General features: G+C 34.0%; 2 protein-coding genes across 2 annotated transcripts; both read left to right on the forward strand.

Annotated features, from left to right (window-relative positions):
• The first annotated feature begins 3660 nt into the window (after positions 1-3660).
• Positions 3661-4161, forward strand: LOC114742011 (TMV resistance protein N-like). The gene has a single exon (XM_028930255.1). It carries the CDS (start codon positions 3661-3663, stop codon positions 4159-4161), a length of 501 nt encoding a protein of 166 aa, XP_028786088.1.
• Positions 4162-4568: 407 nt separating this feature from the next.
• Positions 4569-9458, forward strand: LOC114742001 (disease resistance-like protein DSC1). Its single transcript, XM_028930244.1, has 6 exons — positions 4569-5684; positions 5792-6094; positions 6662-7957; positions 8079-8145; positions 9055-9185; positions 9273-9458. The coding sequence occupies exons 1-6, from the start codon at positions 4569-4571 to the stop codon at positions 9456-9458; spliced, it is 3099 nt and encodes a 1032-aa protein (XP_028786077.1).
• The last annotated feature ends 1842 nt before the right edge of the window (positions 9459-11300 follow it).

Raw genomic sequence — 11300 nt, forward strand, 5'->3', positions numbered from 1 at the left:
GACAATGTTTTGGGTAAAGGAGGGTAGCGGAGAAGAGCCTCTTTCTCTAAACATAAGTCCTAGTTTTTAGATTTGTTTTGGTCCCCAGTTATAAGTCTCATCACAAAGTTCTGGATAATTAAAAAATTTCTCCCAGAATACTTCTTATAAAAGACCAAAACCACATATTTTGTCCAGCAAGGTGGCCTATAATTAGGGAGAGTATTTGATTTGAGACCCCCCCCCCCAAATTTTTTTTTTCCTTCACTCTTGTTTTCACTGCTTTCAAATTGTGAATACATTTAAGTCCATTTAACGACTAAAGGATACTGGAATGAACAAATCTCAGTCAAGCTAAAATCAATCGGCCTCTGTTATTATTCTCTCTCTCTCTCTCTCTCTCTGCGTGTGTGTGTGTGTGGGGGGGGGGGTTACAGCTTCTTACCCAACACATAGTGATCAACATAAAACGTATAAAATTTATAATAAACTGTAAGTCTTAACAAATATATATTCAAATCCAACTAGAAAAAGTGAATCAAGGTTCTTGTAGAGCTCCAATAGTGGGAGTTTCTTACGTACCTTTTGAATTTTGAATGATATAACGTCTTCTTTAGTTTAATCAATAACTCTTAAGTCTAAATTTAAGAAAATATTGGAGAAAACCTCTCACCGTCACCCGCAATCCGTATCAGTGGAAACATTTGCGGGAACTTTTTGGGTTGACTTCGGTATATACTTTTAAAATATACCATCGTTTTTTTTTTTTTAAGTTTTACTTTCAGTTAATTATAAGTATCATATTTTTTATTTTTCAAAAAAATAGAGATAGTTTAAGAAAAATTATAAATTTAAAAAATAAAGTAGATTAAAATTTTATATTTAAGATCAAAACAAATATTCCAACTAACTAGGACAGAAAAAAGTACAATAATATGCATTTTACCCAACCAAGCTTTTTGGTAAAGGCTAAAAAAGGTTCAAAAATGGAAATCAAACGATCCTTGATGGTAGCTCGTTTGATTAAAGAGGAGAGGAAATGAGAGCTAACAATAATTAAAAATGTCAAAACTTGCAATCATTGGCTAAATTCCTATAATAATCACTTGAAAAAAATTATTTTTACGTTTTATGAATAAAAATTATTCTCACACAATGCGAAATTCTTTAAAATAAGGGAATTCGAACAACCATCAGACTCGTTTTGCCGACAGGTCATTGAGGAGCGATTTTCTTTTGACTTTTTTTGACGCAATTACTTTCAGTAAGGAATGAAGGCTAAGGTACACAATTAAAACTAAGTTATAGGTTATCTATTTTCAGATTTTGCTTGCCTTTGTATCTTTGGGGGGAAAAAAGGGTTATTTTATCTTGTTTAATACAAATGAAACGCATGCTCATTCGAACATGTCAACAACAAATTTGAGTTTACAAACTCATTCAAACATAATGAATGACAACCAACTGAATTATGTAAATAAAAAATTAGTTAAATATTATATATGAAGTATGGTGTAAATAATTATTTAGGGTGTGTTTAGATTAGTGATGACAAAACTGACTTTTATTCCATGTGACTTTTGCAAAAGTCAATTAGGGTAAAACTAAAAGTCACTTAGTGTAATATGATTTATGTTTGGATTAGTTTGTTATAAAAGTCAGTTTGTTAAAGTGAAACTTGTTTAGATGAGTAATAAAAAAATAAGTTTACATGTAAAATGACTGAAAAATCATGAATTTTATAACATATGCTACCTCCGGTCCTAATTATAAGAATCAGTTGACTAATTTGAGGAGATTAAAGAAGTAAGTTAAGTTAGTTACTTGTCCTAAATAGGTGTTGTCTTTCCTAAAATATCCTTGCTAATCAAAGTGTATTGACTAGAACTATCATTGTTAGAAGGACTACTTTGAAAAAAAAAAATATAAATATGAGAGACAAAGTGAATTGGGGTCTTATATTTAGGACCAAAATAAAAATTAAACAGGGTCTTATGTTAAGGATCGGAGGTAGTATCTCATATATATAGTTTAATAAATTTAAGAAAAATAATAAATAAAAATAAAAATTATAAAAATAAAAAGAGTTAATACATTATTTAAAAAAGGACATTACCCACATTAATTTTCTTACATTGATTATGTCAAGTTATCTGATCACACATGACCATAGGTCATATTTTTAAAATATTTATGTTTAATAATATTTAATTATAAACTTACATGAAAAAATGAATACATGATCATATGTAATTGAAAAACTTAACATAATAAATATAAGTAGCCTAACTTAAATATTTTTCTTAAAAAAATTTGTAAGCATTAAACAAATTATTAAACACACAAAATTAAACTATTGGGTTAATATAGGATCCACTTAAATACTATTCTCTGTTTTTTTTAATCCTCATTTGTTTCTCTCTCCACCTTAATACAAACTCAAAAGGCTCAAATTTTTAGCTTAGCTCATTTGAAAAAAGTTTCACCCAAACAAATACTCCCTCCATCCTTTTTTATAACCAACATTGGAGTTCATCATGTAGATCAAAATACAAACTAAAATTAGTTAAAAATAATAAATGTGTAAAAATTAAAAATTCTTTCTCTAAAATACCCTTATTTATGTGGGAGAGAGAGTATAAGAGAGATAACAAAAAAATTATTATAATAAATAAAATTATGGAAGAGAGAGAATATGTGATGGAGAAATGATGGTTTAGAAAATGACATAATAAATATATTGAATATTAAAATAATTAATTAATTAGGATAAAATAGAAAATTTGTCACAAAAATTTAAAATAACTTACAAATATTGTAGTTAATAGGCAAGACTTGTTTGTTGGTCTTAACGCCCATCCAAACAGAGTGAGGCTGCCCCATTCTCACTGTCACGAGCAATCCGTACTTATCCTCCGTGTTTATTACTCACAGTCACACCATGCCATCGTGACTTGCTTTTTGGTCTATCAAGAGGAGAGGAAATGAGGGCTAATAATAAATATAATTAAAAATTGTATAAATTTGCGTTTTTGAAATGTTAAAACTCTAAGCTTTCACTTTAAATGTTTTGATAATATATGTTATTATTTTTTCAAGAAAATAGGTATTTGTTCAATCTTATATTTCTAGAAGCCAAGAGTACTAAACATGCAACATAAGTGAGAGAGGTGCAATTATAGTGCTTTATTAAACCTAATTTGTTCAATCTTATATGACCGCGGGCGTTTATATTTTCCTGGGAAATTTGATTTTCTTTTTCTTTTTGGACCAACCCTTAGAAAATTTGATTAAAGCTTTGGTTGAAGGTCTCAAAGATATTTGATCAATATTTTCATTTAGTGTTGTCTTTTTCACACACTACCATAATTCGGTAGGACCACCTTTCACGGAAATTTCAAATTTGAGAATGAGGCAATGTGAGACTTCTCAGAAGTCACACATACGGAAGCTGTATAAATCTCTGAAAGTTAGCTTTGCTTTTATTTAAAATTTATTATGATTATTTATTATTCATTTTGTTCCATCTTTCATCGACTGGGTTGACTCAATCTATTCCCCTAAAATCTTATATATCTTCCTCTGAGGCCGGTCTGTTTCCTATTGCCAATCATTCTTAGATCTGAATCGAAAGCAGTCACTTTTTTTTTTTTTGGGCATATTGTAGCCAAGCAATTTGACATGGCTTCATCTTCTTCCCCTGCTCCATCTTCTCAATCTCCAAAGAAATACTCGTATGACGTTTTTATTAGCTTCAGAGGTGAGGACACCCGCTTCAACTTCACAAGCCACGTTCATGAAGCTCTTCGAAGAAACCAAATAGATACATACATCGACTATAGACTTGAGAAGGGAGATGAGGTATGGCCGTCTCTTGAGAAAGCCATTGAAGATTCAAGTCTGTTCCTTGTGATCTTCTCAGAAAACTATGCATCTTCCACGTGGTGCCTGGAGGAGCTAGCAAAAATATTACAGTGCTTTAAAAATCAAGGTTGCTTTGTTATGCCGGTGTTCTATAGAGTGGATCCTTCACATGTGAGGAAGCAGTCTGGGAGTTACGAGAGAGCATTTGAAGAACATGAGCGCAAAAGAAACATCAACAATCAACAAGTGCAAAAGTGGAGGGAGGCTCTTACTCAAGCTGCCAATTTGTCTGGTTGGCATTGTAGCTTCAATAGGTAACTACATATTTATGATCTTCCTCTTATCATTTTCTTCCATGCCTGGGGCTAAATTAAATCAATCTTTGAGGCATTGAATGGAAGTTACGTTGACGATCATAAAGAGAATAGCTTCTGTTGTACACTATTGTTAACCAGTCCGCCGGGTCAATCAATTTACTGTTATGATATTTTAATCTAAATCCCTGTCTCACTACGGTAATGACGATGCATTCGTAGCAATAAGATGACGCTGGAATTTTACATATATCTAGTTATGACGTCTAATATAAGTAATATTTATCAAAAAATATTATAAGAAATTTTAAAAATTGGCAAATCTTCGTAGTTACATGTCATTAGGAATAGTTCAAAATTTGAAATGAATAGATAATGTGGTATTAAATTTGGTGTCTCTTTATTTTTTCAATGGTGTATAGGAATGAAGCGGAGCTAGTTAAAGAAATAGTGAAGGATGTCAAGCAAAAGTTGCGCTCTAGGCATCCAAGTGAAGATCATCTAAAAGGCTTGATTGGAATTCGTAAAAGAATAGCAGATGTAGAATCATTGTTGGACAAATGTTCAAACAATGGTGGTTGCCAATTCATTGGAATTTGGGGCATGGGCGGTTTGGGCAAAACAACTCTTGCAAACGCATTGTTTAACAAATTGCATAGTACATATGAAGGGTCTTGCTTTTTGACTAATGTAAGGGAAAAATCAAAGAATGAAATACATGCTTTGAGGGAAAAAATTGTTTGGAGGTTATTAGGAGATAAAGAATCTCACATTGGCGATGCAGTAGATGGTTATACCGAGAGTAGGCTTGGTCAGAAAAAAGTTTTCATCGTGCTTGATGATGTTGATGATGATGAACAATTAGAAAAATTAGTTGGAAGTCGTAAATTTGGATCAGGCAGCAAAGTCTTAGTAACAACTAGAGATAAGCAAGTGCTTCGTAAGAAAGTGGATGATATTAATATACATAGGCTTCATGGTTTGGATCGTGAAGAAGCTGGTCAACTTTTCTCCTTGAATGCCTTCAAAAAAGGCTCCAGTGATCCAAAGATGAAAGGGCTAGTAGAAAACGTGACCAAATATGCAGATGGAAATCCATTGGCCCTAAAGGTTTTAGGCTCACTCTTGAATGGCATAAATCATAAAGCGTGGGAAAGCCAATTGGACAAGCTTCATAAGTTTCCTTATCCAAAAATTAATAATATCCTCAAATTGAGTTTTGAAGGACTTGATAAGGAAGAAAGAAATATTTTCTTGCATACTGCATGTTTCTTTGATTTCTTCCATCATTATGATGTCGAGGATGTTAAAAAAATGTTCAATGCATGTGGTTACTCAACAGAGATTGCATTGATAAGACTTGAAGAGAAAGCTCTTTTAGATATTGATGAAAGAAGAATACATATGCACCATCTAATAAAAGAAATGGGTAGAGAAATTGTTCAAGACCAATCATTAGAGGCTCCTCAAAAGGGCAATATATTATGGATTTCCAAGAATAATTCTGGAATATTGAAGGACAACATGGTAAGAGTGAAATTTCTACATTTTTTTAAGTAAAAAATGGTTGAATTCCAAATTCCTATTTGATTTATACAATATTTTTGTTACTATTATTATATTTTGTTTGCTAGGAAAAAAATGCCATTGAAGGCTGGATTCTGAACCTTTCAAAAGTTGAAGAGATGCATGTGATTATTGAAGCCTTTTATTCAATGCCCAATCTAAGGTTTCTTGAGTTTTATGGAAATATCAATGGCCATTTTGAGAACGCGTTAACATTTCCTTGTGGTATGAAGTTTTTGCCAAAAAATCTCATGCTATTGGATTGGGTGGGATACCCTTTAAAGTCATTGCCCGCAACATTTAATGCTGAAAGTCTTGTTAAAATAAACATGCCCAACAGCAAATTGACAAAACTTTGGGATGGAGAGCAGGTACGTTTTATACTTTTTTTCCCCTTATAAAATACTCCCCTATTCTAAATATAAAATATATATTTTGTAATGTAAAGTGTAATGTAATTTACATTACAAAATAGGTCTTATATTTAGGACCGGAGGAGTATTATTATTACACTAGTTGGAAAAATTTTATTATATATGCACTTTCCCTTCAGGATTATATTATTACACTAGTTGGAAAAAATTTATTATATATGCACTCTCTCTTCAGGATTATTTATAAGTTTCTACCTATTGGTCCTTAAAATCTCTTAGGAAATTTAATACTCCTCCGGTCCTAAATATAAGACCCATTTTGTAGTGCAATAAAAGATTGACAACCGATTCTGAAAAATGCAATTCCCTTTCACCATCACACTAATATTTATATAGATTACTGGTTAAGTGTAATTTTAGAAAATTGTAATACTATCTGACATTACTAACTTTGTAAATAAAATTGTTAACAAGGTCTTATCAAGAAAAGATAAGAGAGTAATTATTTTTATTTTTGCCGCCAATATCACCGTGTAATTTATTTATTATTATTTGTTTTTACAGAATCTAGTGAATTTAAGAAGAATTAATCTGAGTAGATCAAGAGACTTGATTGAGCTCCCAAATTTTTCCAAGGCAATACATCTTGAAGAAGTTGATCTTGAGTGGTGCTCAAAATTGCAGAATGTTCATCCATCTATTTTATCACTCCATAGCCTTCATCGTTTACAGCTTGGAGCTTGCAAAGCCCTTACCAGCCTTACAACCAACACCCATCTTAAATCACTTAGTGAACTGGACGTGACAAGATGCTCAAGACTAAGAGAATTTTCGCTGACCTCAGAAAATTCTCTGTCTCCGTTGATGCTTTGTGGAGCAGCCATCAATGGTGAATTGTGCTCATCAAGCGGACATCTCAACAAAATTGATATTTTGAGCCTAAGAAGATCCGAAGGTGTGACAAGTCTTCACAAATTGGTTGACACACACACCCTTCGACGTCTTGATGCTGAGTATTGTAATAAGCTAGCATCAAATCTACGTTCCCTATTTGATGAGAGGCCGCATGCTTTGAAAATTCTACGGCTGGATTATTGTAGTGCATTATATGAAGTGCCTGACAACATTGAATTCTTGTCGTCATTACGTGAGTTACATCTCTCAAGCACTAATATAGAGACCTTGCCTTTGAGCATCAAAAGTCTTCCAAGCTTGCAACTTCTTTACTTACAACAATGCCGAAGGCTTCGGTCTCTACCACAACTCCCTCCCTCTATTCGTGAACTGTACGCCGATGTATGCCTGTCGCTTGAGACTTTACATTCACCTTTATTGACTGAAGATAGAGAAGGAAAACAATGTTATGTTGATCACTTCAGTTTCACAAATTGCATGGAGTTGGATGGGCAGTCAATCAAAGCTATTGAGGCCAAAGTGCTACTTGACATAAATAATAACAAAGCCAATGATTACTGGCCTACAATGAAATATCCGAGAGAAAGAGTTGCAGAGTGGTTCATGTATAAGACTACACGGTCTGTGGTGACTGTGGATCTTAGTTCAATTCCACAACCTTGGGATGGAACTTTCATTTTCCACGCCGTGTATTCTGGATCATTCCGTTGGGCACAGATTGATGTCGAATTGCGTATTGATGATCAATATGCTTGCAGGTCTAGAAGCAGGGGTGGGCTTCTAAGCTCAGATCATGTTGTTCTTTGGTACGATGCAGTGTCCTGTGAAGAGGTGCAAAGGACAATTAAAGAAAAGAAAAGAAAAGCTCCATTATTGCTTAAATTTCAATTCGCAGCCTTTCCGCCTCTTCATGATGGCACAACAATTGAGATCAAAGAGTGTGGGGTGTGCCCGACGTCTGCAGTTAAATATCAAAATTACATCAAACAAATTCAACCGGCCTCTCGAAAGCGCAAACATCACAGCTTACTTCAATGAATTTCAAGAAATGGTTTGAGTTTTACAGCTCTCCAGTTCAATTGATCTGCCCTCTTCAACTTCGTATATTACTCTCGCGCCTCTACCTCAAAATGGTATGCTCTGGCTTTAACTACTAGTTATAGACTTGCTTTTTTAAAAAAAAAAATTGTACGTTCTGATTGCCGCATCATTATGTTTTACCATTGGCAGCCATATAATTAATTTAACAAATGAACAAATTAAAAGATAAAATTAAGACAGTGGTAACAGTTTCAAAGACCCCGATGTTGTCAGAGATAATGTTATTGAAATTAATTATTTTGTCGTAACAGAGAAAAAGATACATTAAAATATAGTAAGATAGATATTTAGATGTGATTGTGTAAAATTAATAATAATAATAATAAGGAAGAACTGCAAAACATAAAATTTTTTTAGCCTATCAATATATTAAAATTCTTAAAAAAAGAATGTTGGTATAAAATTTTTTAAATTTTTTAGGCAATCCTTCGATGTTTAGTACTGCGGAGCATCGAGTCAGATTTGATTATTATTGAACTCATTTGTGATAAATAACATATATATATATATATATATATATATATCAAGATAGTTTAATTTAAACTCTTTAAATTCTATCCATATGCTAGATCACATCCCACCTTGACACATGAGCTTGCTTCAGGCAATTTGATTGAGGTTAAAATTTGATGGCTGGGATTTAATATTGGACGGTAAAAATTTAATATTAATCGATTTTTCTATTTTTTTTTTGAACTTTTTTATTCTAAAACATGCGAAACCTAAAATTTTAAACAAAAATAATTTTGAGCTGTTTTTTTTTTTCAAAAAAGAAAATTTTATTATTAAAAATTTTAAATCAAACCCTGGACTCTTCGACAAGTCTGTTCTCTACTCTACTTTCTTCAAAGTCCCCAACGAAACGGAATCTTCGTAGCCTTTTTTATTATGATTGGTTTTCTGTTATAGAATGAGCTAACTTTATAAAACCAGTTCAATAGATTGGAGGCCTTCTCCCGTAGTGTCTTTTGCCACCAGCGTTGATGGTTCTTTGGTCGCCGCGGCCTGTGAAGTCGGCTCCTTTGAGATTTGGCTTGTCTCCCCCGGCTCCGCCGGCAGGCACTGTCAGTTGGTAAAGTGGCTTCTTCTTAGTGCTGGATTATTTTTATTAGTTTTGGAGTTCTTAATTTAATCGCGGTTGTTAGTTTAGTTTATGTAGGTTCCCGGTGCATTTAGCTTCCTGTATAAGAGTGACGTTATTAATACTGAAGCAGAGGCTGATCAAATGAGGAACGGATCATCTGAGCCTGATCAAGGTTATAATAGGGATAAGGATCGTGAAAGCGAAGAAGATTCTGAGTCACCCAACAGATGCCACCTTATACACATGGTGTCAGGGCTTTGACTGTGGCAGTACCAATTTGGTGAGGTTTGTCCTTGCATTTTATGTCTACATTTCTCTAGAGACAATTTATATATCCCATGTTAAGCATGCCAATGAAATCTTGTATTCGTTGGTTTCAATTTCATCCACCGATTCTGTTCATTTGTTTTGTGCTTACCTTTGACAGATCCAAGAAACATTGATTTTAATTACCATAACGGCCCACTCAGGGGTTCCCATACTGATTTCAGCAGGTGATGATACCAAACTTTTTGCATATGCTGTGGAGAGGTTCACTCACTTCTCTCCACATGATATCTGCTCTGCACCGCAGAGATAACCCATTCAACTAGTGCTGAAAACGGCCTTCAATCAATCAGCAATGCTCTTTGTCCAGTCTTCTCGTTGTTTAGATGTTCTTTCTGTACAATGAAAAGAAGGTTTCTTTCCTGATGCTACGAATGTCACAACTGGAGTCTTTGCAAGAGCTGACATGCTTGTTCAAGTTAAGAGCAAGTCATCACGGAAGACAATTTGCAGCACCATTGCTAATTCAGGTGTGCTATTTGCGTACTCTGATCATGTGAATCGCAGTCTATTTGAATTGAAGAGGTCTGAAGTTGGGAAAAGTACCTGGAGTGTTGGGGAAAGGCAACACCCTGCTAGACTAGCATTTGCTCATTCTATGATTTCTCTTGGTCGATGGTAGCTGGGCATGATCGAAGGATATATGTAAGCTGGCACAAGCTTTTTCCCTTTAAGTTGTTTTGTGAACCCCCAACTGTGATTTTCTGTAAATGTGGCAATTCATTATGTTGTTTACATGATGATTACACTTTTTGACTGAACGCCAAATGCTAATAGCAATGTTGGATACTTTCAACCGTAGAGTATTATGTTCTGTGCTGCGTGAGTTAGTTGTTCCAAAGTGAAAACTATATTAATTTTTGTCATCCAATTTTTCATTTGTTGATTGCCATTTTGTACTCTTCTTAGATATTTGAAGCCAAGTTAGTGTACATTTTTGTACTATAAATTTTTCATTTTGTACATTTTTGTTCTATAAACTTTCCAGTTGGCTAGGTCATCTTGCTTAAGAAAGAGAGCAAAAGGAACAGACAGGAGGCACATGCACATGCATGTAAGTCCATATAGTGTTCTCTTTTTTGTTTTTTTTTGCCCTTTGGGATATGAAAATGCTTGCATTTTGACTTTCTTGAGATTCATATAATGCTTTGGTAATTCTTTTCACAGGCAACACTGGTTCATTTCTAGATTAGATGGTGCCTCTGTGTACTGCTGGTGGCTTTCTTCCCCAGAACAACAATGTACTCGTACTTACAACTTCCTCAAATCCAGCGTATGCATTGGATGTAGAGGCCAATTAGCAACTGGGGGAACGGTCATCAGGGCATAGATTTGTTCTTCCAGGGAGATTCCGGGAATTTCCTGGTGAAGTTATTGAGCTCTCACTCCCCACCTCCCCAACTTCATCTTCTGTTATCGTTTACAGTGCCAGGGATTTGCCTAAGATGTTTGATAGAAGCTGATGAAAATGCCAAACTAAATGAGAGAAGTATGTCACATGCATGCGTCAATCTATTTCTCACAACGAATAGTCACTGCGTTCTTCAATCTTCTGCGGAAAATTGATGCCTCAATTGTTCATTTATGCCGTCCCTTCTTAAATAATTAGCTGGGGAAAAAGAGACATTGTAAATGCCAAATATGAACTCTGAATAAATAACTTCTCTTCATCTTTTAAAATGTCACAAGGTCACATCACATGTTTGCATTGCTATTTCTGGCAAACTGGATACGGTAGTAATATTTTCCCATTGAAGAAATTTGGTAACTTTACTC

This window comes from Neltuma alba, unplaced genomic scaffold (assembly GCF_004799145.2).
Source record: "Neltuma alba isolate B1F8T4 unplaced genomic scaffold, ASM479914v2 tig00003610_pilon, whole genome shotgun sequence".
Lineage (NCBI taxonomy): Eukaryota > Viridiplantae > Streptophyta > Magnoliopsida > Fabales > Fabaceae > Neltuma > Neltuma alba.